General features: G+C 36.2%; 1 protein-coding gene across 1 annotated transcript; it reads right to left on the bottom strand.

The window, feature by feature from the left end:
* Positions 1 to 6369: 6369 nt before the first annotated feature.
* On the bottom strand, positions 6370 to 11863 carry LOC104217434 (probable LRR receptor-like serine/threonine-protein kinase At3g47570). The gene is made up of 4 exons (XM_009767689.2): positions 10255 to 11863; positions 9150 to 9365; positions 7086 to 9062; positions 6370 to 7000 (listed from the first exon to the last, which is right to left on the bottom strand). Exons 1-4 carry the CDS (start codon positions 11165 to 11167, stop codon positions 6645 to 6647), a joined length of 3462 nt encoding a protein of 1153 aa, XP_009765991.1. The 5' UTR covers positions 11168 to 11863; the 3' UTR covers positions 6370 to 6644.
* Positions 11864 to 21942: the final 10079 nt, after the last annotated feature.

Here is a 21942-nt window from a genome sequence, read left to right as displayed (position 1 = left end):
ACAATTCCTAACCTATAAATTTCAAATTCTGGCTCCGCCTTTTATTAGAACTGATTATAGTGATAAGTTGATAGCTAAGTAACTATAAAGAGCTTTGAACCAGTAATTATTGAACTAAAGTGTGCTACTTATAGAGAAGTAACCTCTGCTAATGAGATAATATAATATATAAAGTGACTCTTGATCAAGAAGTTATCTTTACTTTCTCTTGGGAAGATTTCAAAGACTAGAAGATATTTGGGACTACATTTATCAGCTTAAATGGCTTTCTTCCTGCTTCAACTCTGAGCCTCTAATCTCCACAAAATGTAATGCCTATAACCGTGGGAAATTTCCTTAAAAGAAGCAGGAATTTTGTTACAAGTTAGTGAGGGATTAAGAGGTTAATTCCTAGGATACAATAAGTTGTAATCTAAAGTTTGCTCAGCAGTGAAGTTGAAATCCTAGAAGAGTAGGTCGTGGTTTTTTATCCCGTGAGATGTGAGTTTTCCACGTAAAATTCCATTGTGTTATTTACTTACTGATGTGTGTTCTGTGGCAATATAGTTTGATGGACCCTTAATTTCTATCAGAATCAGTCTAATACTCAGGAAAGGATACTGTACAACATTGGATAAATGGCACCAGGTAATTATGATCTCAAGTTTTATCCAAAGTGTTTCTGCAGCCATGTATTAGCATTTTTATCTAAGTTATGTTTTTTTATTAGTTTAGAAGATAAAAAAACAGAGTATACTGCTATGATTGTCGTGCTGATCGAAACACAAATTTTCACTGAGTAGACGACTAAAGTAATGGGTAAATGACTGAAATTCAACAATGTCGCTTGTGGAGACAAGTCTAAAGTAATGGGGAATACTATGTTGCTTAAAAGAAGCAGGGAATTCTGTTGATTCCTTAATGTAGGAATGCACTGTACATAAGACTCACCACTGTTGAAATGTTAAATATTTCAGCTTCCCACATCGGTGGGTTAGCAATAGTTGGAGGGATTTTCCCCCTATAAAAGAAGGTTTAATGTTTAGGATTTAAACATACCTCTCATTTGCCTTCTCATATGTTTAAGGCATTTGTATCTTCTCTCTTTAGTATTATTTCACTTGTATTTTTGGAGTGAAATAAAATATTGGTTGTGTCCGAGGAGTAAGCAAAATTAGCCGAACTTCGTAAATTCTGGTGTTCCCTTTATTGTTGCTTTATTGTCTTATTTATTATTTGGTGGCTGTCATAATTTTTGGTATAGTAGTTGTGACTTATTCACACTATATACATTTGGCTTCCGCAACAATTGGTATCAGAGCCAAGGTACTGTCTTAGTATGCTCTGTGGTTGCAGCATAGTCTGATCTTCCACATCAGAAAAGATTTATCTTGGTAACTGTGTCAAGATTCTGTCTTAGTATGCTCTGTGGTTGCAGCTTAGTCTGATCTTCCACACCAGAAAGGAAATAATCTTGATTTGTGTCGTCAGCTATTAAATAATATTTGTGTCAAAGATGGGAGACAATAAACAAGAAGAATCTACATCAAGTGTCAACAATACGTCATCATTGGCATCTTCGCTTATGACAAGAATTGTGTCAAATGCGAAATTTGCGGTAGAAATATTTGACGGGTCCGGACATTTTGGGATGTGGCAAGGCGAGGTTCTAGATGTCCTTTTTCAACAAGGGCTAGATCTTGCTATTGAAGAAAAGAGACCAGATGCTATTGGAGAAGAAGATTGGAGAATTATCAATCGTGTTGCTTGCGGTACCATTCGATCCTACCTTGCTAGAGAGCAGAAATATCCATACACAAAGGAAACTTCTGCAAGTAGATTATGGAAAGCACTGGAGGATAAATTTTTGAAGAAAAACAGTCAAAATAAATTGTACATGAAGAAGAGACTGTTTCACTTCACCTATGTTCCTGGTACCACGATGAATGAACATATCACCAGTTTCAATAAGTTGGTCACAGATTTGCAAAATATGGATACAACTTATGATGATGGTGACTTGGCCTTGATGTTGTTGGCGTCACTTCCTGATGAGTACGAGCACCTTGAAACTACTCTACTCCATGGAAATGACGAAGTTTCTCTCAGAGAAGTTTGTTCGGCTTTGTACAGCTATGAACAAAGAAAGCGAGAAAAACAGAAGGGCGGAGAAGGAGAAGCACTATTTGTGAGGGGTCGTCCTCAAAGTCAAACGAGGACAAAGAAGGGAAGATCCAAGTCAAGATCCAGACCCAGCAAAGATGAATGTGCCTTTTGTCGAGAAAAAGGGCACTGGAAGAAAGACTGTCCGAAGTTGAAGAATAAGGCCAAACATAACAATGGAAAGGCCATTATGGATTCAAATGTAGCTGATTGTGATGATTCAGACTTCTCATTAGTTACAACAGAGTCATCAACATCATCAGACATATGGTTGATGGACTCGGCTTGTAGCTATCATATGTGTCCCAACAGGGACTGGTTCGTGGAATTTCAAGAAGGAGAATATGGAGTCGTCCACACAGCGGATAACAACCCTCTTACCTCATATGGCATTGGTTCAATACGATTAAGGAACCATGATGGAATGATCAGAATATTAACAGATGTTCGATATGTACCGGATTTGAAGAAGAATCTCATCTCTGTGGGAGCCCTAGAATCAAAAGGGTTCAAAATCATTGCAGAAAATGGAGTGATGAGAGTATGCTCCGGTGCACTAGTGGTAATGAAGGCTAATCGGAAGAATAATAATATGTACCGCTATCGTGGCAGTACAGTTATTGGGACAGCGACAGTGACATCCAGTGACGACAAAGAGGCAGAAGCAACCAAGCTATGGCACATGCGCTTGGGACATGCTGGAGGAAAATCCTTGAAAACTCTATCAGATCAAGGATTGTTAAAAGGAGTAAAGGCTTGCAACTTGGAGTTTTGTGAGCATTGTGTCAAAGGGAAACAGACAAGGGTTAAATTTGGTACAGCGATCCATAATACTAAAGGCATTTTGGATTATGTACACTCTGATGTTTGGGGTCCTTCCAAAACACCTTCATTGGGTGGGAAACACTATTTTGTAACCTTTGTTGATGATTTTTCTCGAAGAGTGTGGGTGTATACAATGAAAAACAAAGATGAAGTGCTGGGAATTTTTCTCAAATGGAAGACGATGGTGGAGAATCAAACAGGCAAGAGGATCAAGTGTATTCGCACAGACAATGGAGGTGAATACAAAAATGATCATTTCAATAAGGTCTGTCAAAATGATGGCATCGTCCGACACTTCACTGTCAGACATACACCACAACAGAATGGAGTGGCTGAACGTATGAACCGGACCTTGCTGGAGAAGGTACGGTGTATGTTGTCCAATGCTGGCTTGGGCAAAGAATTTTGGGCTGAGGCAGTTACATATGCATGCCACCTCATTAATCACTTACCATCTGCTGCTATTGATGGCAAAACACCATTTGAAAAATGGTACGGAAAACCTGCTGTAGATTATAACTCTTTGCACGTGTTTGGCTCAACTGCATATTATCATGTGACGGAGTCAAAATTGGATCCAAGGGCAAAGAAGGCTATTTTTATGGGAATTACTTCTGGAGTCAAAGGATATCGCTTATGGTGTCCTATGACAAAGAAAGTAATATTCAGCAGGGATGTTACCTTTGATGAATCTGCTATGGTAAATAAGGTAACAGAAGACACCAAACAAAATAAAGGTGCTTCTAAGCAGGTGGAGTTTGAGGGAAAATTTATTTTTCCTACACAAGAAGCAGAGGAGGAAACAAATGAAGATTACCCTCTGGAAGGAGAGCCAGTAGAGGAGATTCCAACTCAGGAACCTCAACAACAACTTGAATCAATAGCAACCAGCAGGCCAAAAAGAACAATAACGAAACCTGTTCGTCTCATAGAGACAGTTGCTTGTGCAACCTCAATTGTAGCTGATGATGTTCCTACCACTTATAAAGACGCAGTCCAAAGTTCAGAAGAAGATAAGTGGAGGATTGTCATGAATGATGAAATACAGTCCCTTCATCAGAATCATACATGGAGATTGGCCAATCTCCCGAAGGAAAAGAAAGCAATTGGGTGCAAATGGGTACAAAGAAAGAAGGATTTCCTAACCAATTAGATGTTCGCTACAAAGCAAGATTGGTGGCCAAAGGATATGCTCAAAAGGAGGGAATTGATTACAATGAAGTGTTTTCTCCAGTTGTAAAACATTCCTCCATTAGAATTATGTTGGCTTTGGTAGCACAATTGGATTTGGAACTAGTTCAGATGGATGTAAAAACTGCGTTTTTACATGGAAACTTGGAGGAGGAAATCTACATGACTCAGCCAGAAGGATTCAAAGTTGCTGGAAAAGAAAATATGGTGTGCAAACTTGAAAAATCGTTGTACGGATTGAAACAATCTTCTAGACAATGGTACAAGCGATTTGACGAGTTTATGTTGCGGCAAGGGTACAAGAGAAGCAAATACGATCATTGTGTGTATTTGCACAAGCTTAAAGATGGTTCCTTTGTATATCTTCTCCTATATGTTGATGATATGTTGATAGCTTCCAAGAATTCGGAAGAAATTGATAAGTTGAAGATTCAACTGAAGAAGGAGTTCGAGATGAAGGATCTGGGTGAGGCAAAGAAAATTCTTGGCATGGAGATAATTAGAGATAGACGTTCAAAGAAACTCTGTTTATCTCAGAAAGAATATTTGAAGAGAGTACTACAACGTTTTGGCATAGATGACAAGACTAAGCCAGTTAGTACTCCACTTGCTCCCCATTTTAAGCTAAGTACTACTATGTCGCCAATGGATGAAGCTGAACGAGAGTATATGTCAAAGGTACCATACGCAAATGTTGTTGGTAGCTTGATGTATGCAATGGTTTGCACAAGGCCTGACATTTCACAAGCTGTTGGAGTTATTAGCAGATATATGCACAATCCAGGGAAGGAGCATTGGCAAGCTGTGAAGTGGATTCTACGGTATATTCATAATACTGTAGATGTCGGGTTAGTTTTTGAGCAGGAAGACAATCAGTTTGTAGTTGGATATTGTGACTCAGATTTTGCGGGTGATATGGACAAACGAAGATCAACTACTGGTTATGTGTTTACTTTTGCAAAGGCACCAGTTAGTTGGAAGTCTACTTTGCAGTCAACAGTTGCTTTGTCTACAACAGAGGCAGAGTACATGGCTATTACAGAGGCTGTGAAAGAGGCAATTTGGCTTCAAGGATTGCTAAAGGAGCTTGGTGTTGAACAAAAAGGTATCACAATTTTTTGTGATAGTCAAAGTGCTATTCAATTAGCGAAGAACCAAGTTTATCATGCAAGGACGAAGCACATTGATGTTCGGTATCATTTCGTACGAGAAATCATAGAAGAAGGTGGAGTCACGGTGAAGAAAATTCATACTACGGAGAATCCTGCTGATATGCTGACAAAGGTGGTGACTGCGGTCAAGTTTCAACATTGTTTGGATTTGATCAACATTGTTGAACACTGAAGATTGAAGATGAAGACACAACCAAAATTTGTTATAGAGAGAAAATTGAAGACGTGGAATTTTTGCCAAGGTGGAGATTTGTTGAAATGTCAAATATTTCAGCTTCCCACATCGGTGGGTTAGCAATAGTTGGGGGATTTTCCCCATATAAAAGAAGGCTTAATGTTTAGGATTTAAACACACCTCTCATTTGCCTTCTCATCTGTTTAAGGCATTTGTATCTTCTCTCTTTAGTATTATTTCACTTGTATTTTTGGAGTGAAATAAAATATTGGTTGTGTCCGAGGAGTAAGCAAAATTAGCCGAACCTCGTAAATTCTGGTGTTCCCTTTATTGTTGCTTTATTGTCTTATTTATTATTTGGTGGCTGTCATAATTTTTGGTATAGTAGTTGTGACTTATTCACACTATATACATTTGGCTTCCGCAACAATTGGTATCAGAGCCAAGGTACTGTCTAAGTATGCTCTGTGGTTGCAGCATAGTCTGATCTTCCACATCAGAAAAGATTTATCTTGGTAACTGAGTCAAGGTTCTGTCTGAGTATGCTCTGTAGTTGCAGCTTAGTCTGATCTTCTACATCAGAAAGGAAATAATCTTGATTTGTGTCGTCAGCTATTAAATAATATTTGTGTCAAATATGGGAGACAATAAACAAGAAGAATCTACATCAAGGTGAGAGAGATATTGGATTCATTTGTATATTTAATTGGAAGGATACTTGGAAAAGTTAGATAATGGAAAGGCTCTCTTCGTTGCTACACAAGAGAGACAAGTATAACATGCCATGGAGTAGTATATAAGATTGGTAAAGAATGAGGAAAAGGAAACAATGCTTTAGTAATGATTATGCACAAAAATGGAGGATAAAGCTTAAATTCTTAAAGCTAATATTAACCATTAACAAAAAAAAAAAGGTACACAAGTTAGCTATCTGCGGCTTTTAGTAACAGTAGTCTCCAAAATTATAGTAACTTCTCGAAGTATGAAGTAAATGAGCTTCCATGCCTTTAACTTCCTAAAGCAACCCAATCTTTTGCAATAGCATTCGAGAAACAATTAGTGATGATTAATGCCGGTGACCTTCATAACTTGTTTTTCTCTTCGCAAATAGGATTTGGAGAGTACCTGTTGTCAATTCATTAGGTCGTTCCATAATAGGAAGAAAGCCGATCTTTGATCTTTTTCAATGCTGCTACAACATCAGTCATGTTCATCCTTTCACCAGGAGATTTAGCTGTGCAATTCATGGCTAACTCCATAACTGATGCCACACATTGCAACTTTTCACTTATGTTTTCGTCATCTAGTGTTAGTAAGTCGTCATCTATGATTTGATCCAGCTTATCAGGAAGTGAATTATGCACAAAGCTTCTCAAATCCAAATCTCCCGTGAACATTTCATTGTTAGGTTTCTTCTTTGTAAAAGTTTCCAGCAACATGATACCATAACTATAAACATCAGACCTCTTGGATATAAGACCTTCCAGTCCATACTCTGAAAATGAAAAATTAAATATCAGTAACTAACTTATAATGTGTTAATCGAAAATCTTGTCACACCTTAAATAAAAAAAAATCACCTGGGGCAATGTAACCAATTGTGGCAAAGGTTGTAGTATGAGCAATGGATTCTTCTTTTGTTAAGAGTTTTGCAATGCCAAAGTCAGTCAGGTGTCCCACCATGTCTTTGTCAAGCAAGACGTTACTAGGCTTCAGATCACAGTGAATAACAGGTACCGAGTAACTATGATGGAGATATTCCAGAGCAGATGCAACATCAAGCATGATATTCAATCTTTGCTTTATGTTTAAAAAATAATCTCGAGAATATAGCAACTTGTCTAAGCTCTCATTTGGCATGTACTCAAGTACCAATGCTTTAAAATCCAACTTACAACAGCTGCTAATGATCTTGGTGAGATTTCTGTGACGAAGATTCCGCAAAATTTCACATTCTCTATCAAAGGTTTGAAATGTACCTTCCATCTGCACATTGAAAACTTTAACAGCTACAATCATCCCATCTGTTAATGCCCCCTTGTAAACAGAACCAAAACTTCCACTACCTAGCAAGTTGTTTCCATCAAAGTCCCGAGTTGCTCTTTGAAGATCATAATAGGAAAATCTTTGTGGTGCTACATCTAGCAACCACTCATCATCAGCTTTGATTGTTTTACCATGACGTCTCTTCAACATGAAAACTATCACTGAAGCAAGGCCTACTAAAGCAATAACAGAAGAGACAACGACGATAAATACCACGATTCTTTTCTTTGATTTACCATGACAGGCCTGAACATGCATTTGAGGGTTACCACATAATCCTTCGTTTGACACAAAAGACTGGTAAGGGAGATCAGCAAAAGGTCCTCCATTCGGAATTTCCCCGTGTAACCTATTGAATGAGACATTAAAGGAGTCTAGTTGCTTAAGTGCCTCTAATGACTTTGGAATAACACCAGACATATTATTATATGAAAGATCCAATGCTTCCAAATTTATCAGTTCTCCAAATGTCTCAGGAATAGATCCTTCAATCCTGTTATGAGCTAAAGACAGTTGAGTCAATTTCTGTAGACTTCCTAATGTATTAGGAATGTTGCCTGAGATTTGGTTCCAGGAAAGATCTAGAATTATTGCAGCCTTGAGGTTTCCAACTTCAAGTGGTAAAGAGCCATTGAAGATATTAGAAGACAAGTTCAGCTTCAAGATGTCTTTGAGGTTCCACAGACTTGAAGGTATGCCAGCGGTGAAGCTGTTGGAATCAAGATAAACCTCCCTTAGGGAAGTCACATCCCCCAAGCATCGAGGAATACTTCCCTGCATTTGATTTTGTGAAAGGTTTAACAAACCCAAGTTGGATAGCTCACACAAACCATTCGGGAAAGGACCACTTATTTTGTTTGCTCCAAGTGAAAACTGTTGAAGTTTTTTCAAAGAACTTATTGTTCTGGGGACAATGCCAGTCAAGTCATTGTCTTCCAGCTTCAAATAAGATAAATTTCTCAAATATCCGATTTCAATGGGAACATGGCCCCTGAGGTTACATCCATCTGCCTCAAATATTTGAAGAGAAGAAAGATTGCCGATGGACTTTGGAAGCATTGCATTTAGGGGATTAAGAGACAATATCAATTCTCTCAAGTGTTTACAATTGGCCAAAGGAGTAATAAAGCTCAGTGGTGAAGATTCACTAGTAAAGGAGTTGTCTTGCAAGTTGAGAATTTCAATAAATCTTAAGTTTCCTAGAGAGTCAGGAACTGAACCTGTGAGTTCATTTGCACTGAGTTCGAGAATGGTAAGCTTAGACAAATTTGAGATAGAACTAGGTAAAAAGCCATTAATGTTGTTCGCACCTAGAAAAATTCGTTCAAGATCGGGTAATCTATGGCCTATAGTGGAAGGAAGATTACCTGAAATGTGGTTTTGTGTGAGTGAAAAAGATACAAGACTTGACATATTGAAGATACTAGCAGGGATCGACCCACTAAAGGTATTGAAATCCAACTTAAGCTGCAGCAACTGTTGAAGGTTACCGATCTCATCTGGAAGTACACCTGCAAAATTCCGTAAGATTATTATCAGTAGAAGTATTTGAAGAACTAGAATTCCAATATCTTGTCTGATTAAATATTATTCAATACCTGTCAGGTTATTGACTCCCAGATCAAGTACATTAAGCATAGTCAAATTTCCGACCTCTCTCGGTAGAGGTCCTTCAAGCTTGTTGTCCCACATTGATAAAACTTGAAGTGATGAAATGTTGAATATGGTTAAAGGAATTGAGCCCGTTAATTTATTTTTTTCCATGCCCAATCGCTTCAAGTTATAAAGATGACCAATCTCATCAGGAATTGTGCCTGTAAATTGTTAAGCAGAAAGATTTAAAAAAATAAATCATGAACTGATTTAAGTAACGTTGCTGGATTAGAAGTAATTTAGCTCAAAATAAGACTAGAGCTGCCGCTGTGCCTAATGCTACAAGTTGAGTTATTTCAGGGGATAAAAATAATGGTGTATGGTCACAGGAAGATATTTTAAGTAGTCTGATGTAAGAATATACTAAGAAAAGCTCAATGCAGCTGCGTGTGTTTATATTTTGTCATTGAAGTATGAGATACCCAGTGATGATCATTTTTAACGATGCCACTTGGATATGGACATATGGTCAAGTTAGTAGCTGAACTTCTGTTAAAGTACGCTTCTTAATTAAATAGAAGCCCCTTTCCCTTTCTGTTCTATTTCTGATCATTTCCGTGTATGAAAATGTTATCAAGAACCAATAACTGAGCTGAAATATATGTAGACTATATGAATTAATGGTTTTTGACGCTTCAAACATCCAGTTATCAATCAAAATGGAGCGAAAATGCCTTGGACCTTATGAATTTAAAGTCTTCCCACTCTACATATTCCAAATTTTCAGAATTTTCTTGTACCAGAAATGCCAAAGGCAAAGTTGAAATGCATGGTTAAATACTTGTATTAACTTGTTCCAGGGCTTCTGTTCATCAGTGGAGATTCCTCTAATCAGCAACTATTGGTTGCATTGTACAAAGTTTTCGAACTGTTTCAACACATGCAACCAAGATTTAAAGAAAAGACATTGTTTAAAGTTCTAATAGAGTGAAGTGCCCTGTTGATAACTGGATAACTAAGATTCATATGCACAACTTGCTATTCTAGTTTGATTATGGTCTTGATAGCTTCCCAATAACTATTTATAAAAAATAAAAAATAAAAAGATACCTTGTAATTTGTTAAACCCAAGAGCTAAGATTTGCAGCAGCTGTAATTTCCCAAGTTGTCTTGGAATTGCTCCAATCAAGTTATTTTGCAACAACAATAGGACTTGAAGTTCCGAGCATTCTGATATACTTCTTGGTATCTCTCCACTTAACATGTTGAAGTTAAGTCCAAGCCTTTGCAATCTTGGAAGGCGACGACACAAATCAGATGGAAGATCACCAGTTAAACCGGCATTTCTGAGATCCAAATATTCCAGTGTCGAGATGTTAAATATGGAGAGCACATTAGAGCCATTGAGCTTATTGAATCCAAAGCTTAACCATTTCAAACTCTGAAGAGTGGCTATTCCTAAAGGAATATTTCCTTCCAGATTGTTGTATCTTAAATTAAGGAATCCAAGATTCTTCATGTTTGCGATAGAAGAAGGAATGAACCCACTGAAACTATTGTTTTTAATGGCGAACATTTGAAGGTCTTGTAAATCACCTAGAAATTTAGGAATTTCTCCAGTGAAGTTGTTGAAACTAAGATTAATGGTTCTCAACTTTTCCAAACGAGTGAACTCTGGTGGAAGTTCACCCTGGAAATTGTTGTAGCTTAGATCAAGAGAAATAAGAAAAGAAAGGTTGCCAAGTTGTGGTGGGATGGTACCAGTAAACCCCATGTCTGAAATATTCAGTTTAATCACTCTATGATGACGAGAGCCACAAGCGATTCCAATCCAGCTACAAACAGAGGTAGAAGAAGACCAGTTTGTTGAAAGAATGCGATAAGGGTCTGAAGTGATGTGGGCTTTCAAGGCTAGAAGAGAAGATTGATCAGTGCTGATATTCATGGCTAAGCATGAGTGAAAAAATAACGAAAATGCTAGAAGCTGAGAAGAGGAGGTTTTCTCCAGTAATGATATCCTCATTTTGTTTGAGCGAATGGGAGGAGATTTGTTTACAAAAATGTAGTGCTACATTTAAACATTTAAAGTAAGGATGGGATAATTGATGAGCAATTTCCCATCACTTTGTTATCCATCGACGCCGGGGACATATTATATTCCCCCTGTTATGACAAAAAGAATATAATATGTTTTGTATATTATATTCTCCACTATAAAAATTTGTTGAAATAAAACAGACATCGACCTTTAGGAGTCAAAACTGAATCCAAGTAGGGACAGGCACTAAATATATAAAGCTAGGCAATTGGTATAACTGTGTGCGCTCTAGCTGTGTGTGTTGATTGTTGAATTCACACTCATTATATTGATGGTCCTTTCCATTCTGTTAAAAAGAATTTATCATATACAATTTCTTTATCCCTAAATTTTTTAAAACATTTTGATACTAGTGTAGTTTTAACCTAAAATACCTTTACGTAGTTTTTGAATAGTTAAATTTTAATTTTAAAAGTTGATCATCAAGTTTGATTAGATGAGAGAATGGATCAAATTAGCATGCCGAACAAATTGAGATGGGTGAAATACTATATGTCACTGGATGACTAAAATTTCTGCCCCAGTTTTTAGTGTTCCACCAAGTGCTCTTTGAATATTCCTTCCAGACAAACTTTTATTTTTTAAAATATTAATTTATAAAAGCAATCTCAAATAATAACTCATATAAACTTCAGATTAATAGTGGGACATTTAGATTTAATATGAATGTTTATTTCATAGTGCTTAATAGAAATGTTTGTTTATCATTGTTTACGAATTTAATTAACATGCTATTATATACTTAACCATTACTATTTAGAAACAAAACTACTAATATTTCAAAAGCACTGAATTTCAAGCAGTATCACAGTGGCGATCCTTCAAATCCGATGCCTCATACGAGAAATGTCAAACTTTTGCCATCTCAAAGTAAAGTCTTACTTACTATCTAATTATATTTGCTAGTGGAAACTTAGAATCAACTTTTAGTACAGTGGCCAACCCATGCTTATTTTCCTCAGCTTAGTGGGAAATCTCTTTCTAACTTCGCCTCATTCTTTGAACCTTCAATCCGTCCATATTGACTTGTTTTCTAACTTGAATCCACTAGATTTTATAATTTATATAATCCATCCAACTTTTCACTTGAGTTTTGCGATGACGATTCATTTGTTAAAAGCGTTCCATTTGCCTTTGGTGGTGCCATCCAATTAATTTTGAAATTTTGGTACCCGAAAGAAGCCAAGTTGCCAATCACGCTTAAAGTCTTCCACTATCATCTTTTCTTTTTTTACCCCTTTGATCATTCGGCATCGTGAGTCATCTTATTCGACTAATTGAAATTCACAACAAGCAAGTTCACTAAATGAGGTAAAGTGCTTTGCAACGAAAGATAATTTACTTTTAGAACTTGACCCAAAACTTCCGGCTATCGTAAAGGTATTCTAACCATCTCACTACACTTATTGATCCTCCACTAATTTTTATATTCTAGCTACTCTAGCATGACTTCCATTATTTCGTACAACTGAATTTTTGCCTCTTTGATTAGGTGACAAAATCAAGGAGCTAATTCTCGTATATGATCATCCAACTTACATCTTCTTCTTTTTTTGCATTAAACTTACTATATTAGATTTTATTATAGCATACCACATCATTAAAAATGCTAAGTGGCTTTCCATGTCAGCCCCACGTCAAAATACCTCAGCTGCATCTCATGACTTTCCACCCCATCAACCCCCCCTAAAAAAACCCAAAAAAAAGGAAAACGAAAAAAGAGATAAAATAATCTTTTCCAGAAAATTTAAAAAGAATTCCCAACAATGCCATTGACCTAAAGTTTAGTAAACTCCAGGAATCAAAAAAGCTAAGCCGAAAAAATGTGGAGAACGAACCGAAATATGAATTCGGGTTCGGTTTCTGCCTTTCATCAAATCATCCTCAGGTAAGTGCTTGAACTCGAATCCCCCTTAAATCAGCATTTAGGTAATTTCTTGAAACGCTTGAGTTAAATTAGGGCGACTATAGTTTCTGCATACAACCTGCTTGATGGATTGCCTAAACGAGAAATTGAATCTCGCTTTTCCTTATGTGAGAAGATGCAGAATACAAGACAAAATCCATTATTTCGGTTCTTGCAGAAGAAATTATTGTGGATATTCTCTTAAGATTACCAGTTAAAAGTATGCCGCTATTAAAGTACGCATGTAACCGCTGGCGCACTCTGGTTTCGACCCCCCGGTTCATCTCTGTGCACCTTAAGAGACTTAGTTCAGACCCTGGTAGCCACTATATCCTTGTTCAAACTAGGGCAACTAATGGTTTGATCCCTATACGAAATCTAAGCTGATTCATAAAGATTACTGAACCGTGTAGGTCTGATTATTCTGTTGTAGTTCAATCAATAGCTTAGTCTGTCTAAGCACAAGTGTTCGTAAATTGGTTTGCCTATGGAACCCGTCAATAGATCAATTCAAGCTGCTCCCCTTGCACAATATTAAGCTGCAAAAGACGCGCAAATGTTATGTGAGTGTGGGTTTTGGGTATGAACAGAATTCTGATGATTATAAGGTCATGAGGATTCTAACCTACTATAAAGGAAGTCAATCAACTATAGTTGAGGTTTATTCGACCAAATTGAATCTTGGAGAGAAGTTAAGGCTGATGTTCGCTTAAATGTGACTACCTGCATCTGTGATGCAATTGTTGAAGGGTTTATTTAGTGGGTTATTAGAAACAGGAATGAACCCGTAAAACTGTTCTTGCCTCGTTTGATTTGAGGAGCGAGGTGTTCAGCATTATTCCTGTACCAGAAGAGTTGGTTACTGAATCTCACAGTTCCATGCCCATGAACTATCATGGGTCACTTGCATTGCTTGCATACTCTTCTCACTATGAATTTAAGAAGTGTCTTGAGGTTTGGGTAATTGAAGGTGGTAGCAGAGGCGGATCCAGAATTTGAGGCTTATGGGTTCCTACCGTAATTTCAAATTAATATGTAATAATAACTAGGTTCACAGTTAGATATTTACAAATATTTAGTGAATTTCTTAATATAAATACAGGGTTTATGCAAGAGTTACTGGGTTCCCGGAAACCCGTATTTAATGCTCTAGGTCTGCCCCTGGGTGGTAGCTGTGGAGAGGGTCTATGGGGAAAAAAGCTCACATTTGCCATGGGTTTCGATTTTACTAGGCATTGGGTCTGAACAATGGAGATATAGTAGTTGGAAATGCTCCAAATCAGCCGTTCTTGTTCAACCTGAGAACAAAATAAAGGAGGATAATGGGAATATGTTTTATTCATTCAGTTTCCTACTATACTGAGAGCCTTGTATCGATTAAAGGCTTCAAGCCTGTCCCCTATGAATGAAAGGAGAAAAGGAAGGCTTCAATTCTATAGGAGAAAGGCAAGATAGAGCTAACAGGCACATTAGCTAAATGTAGCAATTCCAACATACCATATTGTGCTTTTTTCTTGTATGTGTTTCATCAATATTCCTAGGATAGTTCTCTATCTAAATCATTGATAACTTAGGGATTCAAATGTTTAATGACTGGCCTCATTATGGTCTAAGATATGTTCTTGGAGTCGCTATCTGTAGAAAGAATTTATCAGTTATGTGCATTTGTCACAGTTACTTAATGATATACAACGACATGGTGGGATCTCTAAATAATATAAATGCCTTTGAATACAATATTTTCTCCAATATTATGTGACGAAAACAATTATTTGTTATTAAACAGGAAAGGACCAAATATACCCTTGAGGGTATTTTCCCCGTAGACATGATACTTTTTATGTGTTGGGGCGGCGCATATAGTTGGTGACGAGCTCATATGCGTACATTATGGTTATTCATGATCTGGGTAGACCTTAGGCTATTATGTGCTTTGTTTTGCTATCACGCCTTTGTATTACCGTGTTTTCTCTACTTGTACGACTACTTAGGCTATTATTCATATTATAAATCATGTTTGGGCTATGTGTTTATCCGTTGAGACATGTTTTTTGCTATGTTGAGATGTTTGCCTTAATTGTAGTCATACTTTTCAGTCATGATATTCAACATGGTGGGATCTCTACTACAACAACAACAACAACAACCCAGTATAATCCCACTTAGTGGGGTCTGGGGAGGGTAGTGTGTACGCAGACCTTACCCCTACCCTGAGGTAGAGAGGCTGTTTCCAAATAGACCCCCGACATCCTTCCCTCCAAGAACTTCCCACCTTGCTCTTGGGGAGACTCGAACTCACAACATCTTGGTTGGAAGTGGAGGCTGCTTACCATCAGAGCAACCCCTCTTGTCTCATGGTGGGATCTCTAAGTAATATAAATGCCTTTGATGCAACTTTTTCTCCAATATTATGTGATGAATTTTTTTTTTTTAATTATTAAATGGGAAAAGATCAAATATATCCTTGTACTATTAGAAATAGTTTAAATTTACCCTCCATTTCACTATTCTGTCTTATTAACTCCTATTGTTACTATGACTCCAATTTGCCCTTGATTTGGATGGAAGGCCACGTGGCAGCTCAAGATTAAAAAGACAAACCCTAATTTCAAATTTCCCGGTTCAATTAAAATTCACACTTAATTATACCCATTACCCGACCCAAATCACCCCCCCCCAACCCACCCACACACAACTTAAATAAAACCTCAAAAAATTAGGCCATAGTTTTGCAGCTGTAATTGACCATTTTCTTCTGATGTTCACATGATTTGACTGGAAACAACAAGAGAGCCTTCTAAATAATACTCCTAAGAGCACAGATAAAGAGGTATTATCTGGAAACTTTTGTTGGAAAAACTATATTCGTAAATTGGTTCTAACAGTCAATCTACTCAAAACTCATGTAAATCAATAGGTACTGAAGAACAATGGCTAAGGGTACTTATCTTGATCCATAGCAGAAAACTTGATTGAAGATCTTCTCAGGTTTTGATACTTGAACGATCTTTTAAGTCTAGAAAGGCTTTGGGTTTTTCTCTGAGATGGGGAAGAAAAAGAATGCGTGTTCTGACTTTAAGCTTGTTTGGATGGTTGTTACATGTCGTTTCATAATGTATCGTATTGTATTGCATTGTATTTGTATTCTTTGATGAATATAATGTTTGGATAAATTTTTGATGTCACGCATCAACAATATGAAGAATAAACTAGCAACATTACTAAGAAAATAGGATACAGAGTAGAATTATTACTATATAAAAAGTAGAGTAATGGATAAAATATGATTATTTAAAAATATGGAAGGGCAATATGAGGGAAACAAACAAGGTAATGATGCAAGCACATCAAATCCGTTGTAACATAAAGTAATATTTTTCGTCATTAATTAACGACGGATTTAACGATACAATACAATGGAATTTAAGTACCAATCAAAACTAACCTATTGTATTTAAAGTAACAATATAATACAATACAAAACAATAGGTAACAACCATCCAAACAAGTTGCGCCTCTTCAAAGACAACTATTCAGAAGAGAGGCAACTCTTGAGTTATGGGTTCCTATGCATATAAAACCTATATCTACTTAACTGATATTTCTATAGCCCTAACCGTAATACTTTATTGGATAGAAAAACGGTCTCCATGAATTGACACCAGGCTTTATGTACCATCTATACTATATTAAAATTGTGAATTCCCTTGGCGAAATATGGTTTGCCGTTTTTACTTCTTTAAAAATGTAAATTTTACACTAGACAAAATAGTCACTGAGTTTGAAATTAACTAAAATTATAGTTATTACATCTTTCCTTATTTGAATAATGTAAAAACTCCTCAAAATTAAACAATTCTTAAATTTAGGTACAAAATACCAATTTTAACTTGAAATAACGATATCATTATTGAGAATAATTGCAACGTTTAGCACCAACAAAGCGTCTAGAGTTCTATTTATAATAGCATTTAATTAATGTACCAAAGTAAGCGCCTAGAGTCCTATTGAGGAGATTTTTCAATAGATATTTATTCTTTTCTGATTTGTTGAAAATAACTTTCATATAATCTTTGATCAAATAAATAGAATAAATTGTATATTTCGCTCAGGAAAAAAGCAGGCGTCTTAGGTAAGTTAGCATATCTTGTTTGTGTTTTCTGTAATAAACTTAAAATATGATTTCCAAAAAATATCAAAGCTACTCTTAAATCTCAAGAGTTACACGTTCTTACTGAAATTAAAAAAGGAAAGTATGAATATTTGTGAAACTGAAGCAATGAGATTATAAAACTGAATAAATTTTAAATCAAATATGTCAATTGATAACTTCTATGGATAGAGTTTCTTCCTTGAGTTAGCTAATTAAGATCAACAATCATAATTTTTAGAAACTTATACTTTTTCTTCAACTTCTAATTTATACTAACTCAAATGCAATTTTTGATTATAATAATTATATAATTTTAAAAAAAAATTATACTAGTAGAAATGAGGTACACAAACAAAACACGTATGCTGAGACTATTATCTTAAAATATTTGAGTCAACTAATAGCAAATTTCCAACAACTTTTTCTGGTGCTGCTACACCGGTATTAATCATTATTAAGCTCCTAATATTTTGGAGGAATAGATATTGTATTACGTAAATTAGATGAATTTGTATTTCTTCAAATTTTGTGTTTAGTGGTTTTATAATCGAAGTGCATATGAAGCTGTGATGACCCAAAAGATCATCTTATGATTAAAAACTAAATTCTATGTTTCGAGGCCTTCAAACCCTCATTTTACCCTCCTTGATTTGTGTGCGCAGTCCGAGCGTGTTTCCGGAAATCTTTTATGTTAAAAGTTGATGAAAATAATAATTTTTGCCTTTAAAAGTTGATTTAGTTGACTTCGGTCAACGTTTTGAGTAAACGGACCCGAACTCGTGTTGTGACAGTCTCGGTGGGTCCGTATCAAAATATGGGACTTGAGTGAATGCTCAGAATAGAATTCCTAGGTCCCTAGCTCGAGATATGAATTTTTGATGAAAATTAAAAGTCTAAAAATTTAATGGTTTTAAGAATTTGGTTAATGTTTAATCTTGTTGGTATCGGGCCCGTATTTTGGTTTTATAGCCCGATACAGGTCCAAAATAATGTTTATACCTTATCTATAAAATTTGGTGAGAAACGGAACTGATTTGACGCGATTCGGACGTCCGGTTGTGAAATAGAAATTTCAAAGTGTTCTTAAGAAATTTGGTGCTAAATTCGTAGGTCTAGGTGTTATTTTGGCGATTTGATCACACGAGCAAGTCCGTATGATGTTTTTAGACTTGCGTGCATGTTTGGTTTGGAGCTCCAAGGGCTCAGGTGAGTTTCGGATAGGCTACGAGATGTTTTGAACTTAGAAAATCTGGCTTTTGGCTTCAGCTGTCATCTGGTGTTTTTTTCTTCGCGTTCGCAAAGGTACTCTCGCGAACGCGAAGAGTGAATTGGTCTGAAGAAGAATTTCTTCTACATGAACGCGAAGACTGGATCGCGAATGCGGAGTGATGGGGGCTTTACCCTTCGCGAACGCTACCAGTTCAACGCGAACGCGAAGCACGAAGTGTTAGAGACTTGGGGGAGGGGTCAGTCATTCCTTCTATGCGAACGCGAGCAATGGTTTGCAAACGCGAAGGCCAGGGGGGCAAAGCTTTCACGAACGCGAGGAGGAATTCACGATCGTGTAAGCCATCAAAGCCAGCTCTTCGCGAACGTAGCAGACCCTTAGCGAATGAGAAGAAGGCCTACCTAGTGTTTTAAAAACAGAACTCAAATACCGGAATCAACCATTCTTTCACATTTTCAAAAACTAGAAGACCTAGAGGCGTTTTTCAAGAGATAATTTCTTCCCCAACTTGTTGGTAAATGATTCTAAACTACTTTCTTTCAATTACACATAACATTTCATGAATTTTCAACCAAAAATCTGCGGTTTTCATGGTGGAAATTGAGGGTTTGGGTAGAATTAGGGATTTTCGTATAATTGGAGTTTAAACCTCAAATTGGGGTCGGATTTCAAAACAAATTATATATTCGGGCTCGAGGTGAATGGATTTTGGTCCGACCTCGAATTTTGACCAAGCGGGCCTGAGATTGATTTTTGACTTTTTGGGGGAAATATTGGGAAACTTACTGAAATCTCAAGAGTTACTCTTAAATTTCAAGAATTACACGTTCTTACTGAAATTAAAAAAGGAAGTATGAATATTTGTGAAACTGAAGTAATCTATATATATATATATATATATATATATAGGAAGGAATTGAAAAGATTACTTGAGGGGTATATATATATATATATATGTATATATATATATAAAGGAAGGAATTGAAAAGATTACTTGACACCCCTCATTGGCCAAGAAACTCAATTATCTTTTTTTCTCCTTTTTCCCTCATGTTTCTCTTTATCTTATTGAAAAAATTCAAGCCATTTTCCCCTTCTGCCATAATGAATGTGATTAATGAGTATTAAACATTAGTAAAGGGAAAAAAACGTTTTCTTTTCCATGTCTAACGAGTTATTTTTGGAGAGTTACAAAAATTTTAGGAGAAATATACGTATGCAAGAGGAGGTGGTGTCGGAATACACTTTAACAAGGCATTGAAATGGCTTCTCTTGCAATAAATTTGTTCTGCTTACCATGGTTTGATCCATCTCTATGTCAAAGTCATTGGAGCAAAAAAGATCTACACTAAGGTATATTAGAGTTCTATCCTTTAATTTTAGTTTTGGGGGAAATAAATACACAACATGTTTTAGATCCCTGAAATACTTCTATTTTAAAGTTCAGAATTTCATAATTGTTCAAAGAGAACTTTGGGACTGACATGAAGGAGTTAGGTTTTTTCATTTTGTTTTTGTGCTTCTACTTCGTTGATGTTTCCTTGTACTTCTCAGAAAATATTTTAGGCCTCCCAAATCTCTGAAATTCCATTGCCTCCTTTGCTTTCTATAAGTATTACTCTAACACATGCATATTTTTCAGTAATACTATCATTTGAATCTACAAAATAGTTTTAAAATTCATGCATCAACAAGAATAAAAACTAAAATAAATGAAATAATAAAAATTCAGAACTATTTCTACTCAAACCTTTCTCATTCTTTGTAATAAAAAACTTAAATCAATGTATTACAATGCCAACTTTTCATATATTCCTTTTTATTATGGAATAAAAAGAAAATTTTGAGTCTTAAAATTCGCTGTTGTCCAGATGTGTTTATGTGCAAGCAAAAGATTGCAACTTAAATTGTCATTCCTTTTCTTAAATTTCTTCACTATGGACTTATGAGTGGTAATATTTGGTAATATTTTTCTATACATGTGACATTGCAGTTAAGCTCTGATGGGTATTTAAAATATAAGGACATATCAAAGGATGTAAATTATTAAGAGCCAGTGTTATTCACATCCAGCAATGAGACAAGGTGAAACTCCAAAGTATGAATTTGTTAGCTCGAAGATGACGTAGATGAACATATAACAAAAGTCATGTAACAAAGATAATATATGGTGCCAAATACTGTGCATCGCTTCCAAGGTAAAGCTTTCCAAAACTTCCGTTGGGAAGATTCAGATGATTGTATTGGGACTATCAGTTGGGTATAAGCAAGAATACGAAGATCTTTTTCTTTTATTTTCCTTTTTAGTAAAGCTTTTATTTTTATTATCATATTAGTTTTACTCTCTTATGCATTTATGATGTAAATATGTGAATTAATTTCTTTTTACTTTTATTTTACTTATCAACGACTAAAAAAAGTTTGTATTTTCATTTATCAATGAATTTACTAATTTTACCTTTAAAAAAATATTTTTAAGACCGCGCGAAGCGTGGTCAAATTCACTAGTGAGATTATAAAACTAAATAACTTTTAAATCAAATATGTCAATTGATAACTTCTATGGATAAGGAAGACTGGAAAAATATTTTACTTCTCTCTCTCTCTCCTAGGCGCACGATAGAGTGCTTCTAATGTGCGCTTCCTGCCGGAAATGGCTAGGGGAAAGCAGCGGAAGGCAGCAAACAAAATTGAACTATCAGATTGGAAAACGAAGAAGATCAATCGAAGGCCTACATCAGAGGAAATTGACGAAGTTGAGCCCGAGGAAACTAGGGTTCCTAATATGAAAATTTCGAGCCCAGATGCGATGAGGACACCACCGATTAGCACCAATCTTTGTTTGGAGAAGCAGGTTTCAGTGACAAATACTAAGAACAATACATCAATGAATGTTGGGAAGACAAATGTGAAGAGTCAGGGGGTGCACCGGATGGAGGGCGATATGCAGAGTTTGGATAAGCAAATTTCAGTCCCTAATTCTACAACTACTAGTTCTATGAATCTAAGGAAGAGCAATGAGAAGGAACAGGAGGCTCGTCAATTGAATGAGAATACAGGTGCTAATCGAAAACTGGCGATGCAAACTACAGAGGAAAAAGAGCAGAAGTGGGCAAATCTATTCGCCAGCAATAGGTTGGCTGCTAGGGATATGAATTTAAAATATAGCTCCTCTTATTGAGGATGGTGAAAAGATTGTACAATTGAGGAAGGAAGATGTGGATAAGGAGACAGAGAAGTGGAAGACATCAGTGATCCTTTATGTGATAGGAGACTCTCTTACTATAGGAGCTTTAGAAAGATTCATCAAAGCTCAATGGAATTTTGTGGAAAAACCTAAGATCTACTACCACAACGAGGGCTACTTTGTTAACAAATTCAACACAATGGAAGATAGGAATGAGGTAATTTTT

This window comes from Nicotiana sylvestris, chromosome 2 (genome assembly GCF_000393655.2).
Source record: "Nicotiana sylvestris chromosome 2, ASM39365v2, whole genome shotgun sequence".
NCBI lineage: Eukaryota > Viridiplantae > Streptophyta > Magnoliopsida > Solanales > Solanaceae > Nicotiana > Nicotiana sylvestris.
The sequence above is the reverse complement of the archived record's forward strand: the minus strand, read 5'-3'. Positions and strand labels throughout refer to the sequence as shown.

Coding starts and splice junctions, on each gene's coding strand:
- LOC104217434 (XM_009767689.2), bottom strand. CDS start 11,167: ATGAGGATATCATTACTGGAGAAAACCTCCTCTTCTCAGCTTCTAGCA. Junction 9,366..10,254: donor TGGGTTTAACAAATTACAAG/GTATCTTTTTAT, acceptor AACAATTTACAG/GCACAATTCCTGATGAGATT. Junction 9,063..9,149: donor GGGAGTCAATAACCTGACAG/GTATTGAATAAT, acceptor GGAATTTTGCAG/GTGTACTTCCAGATGAGATC.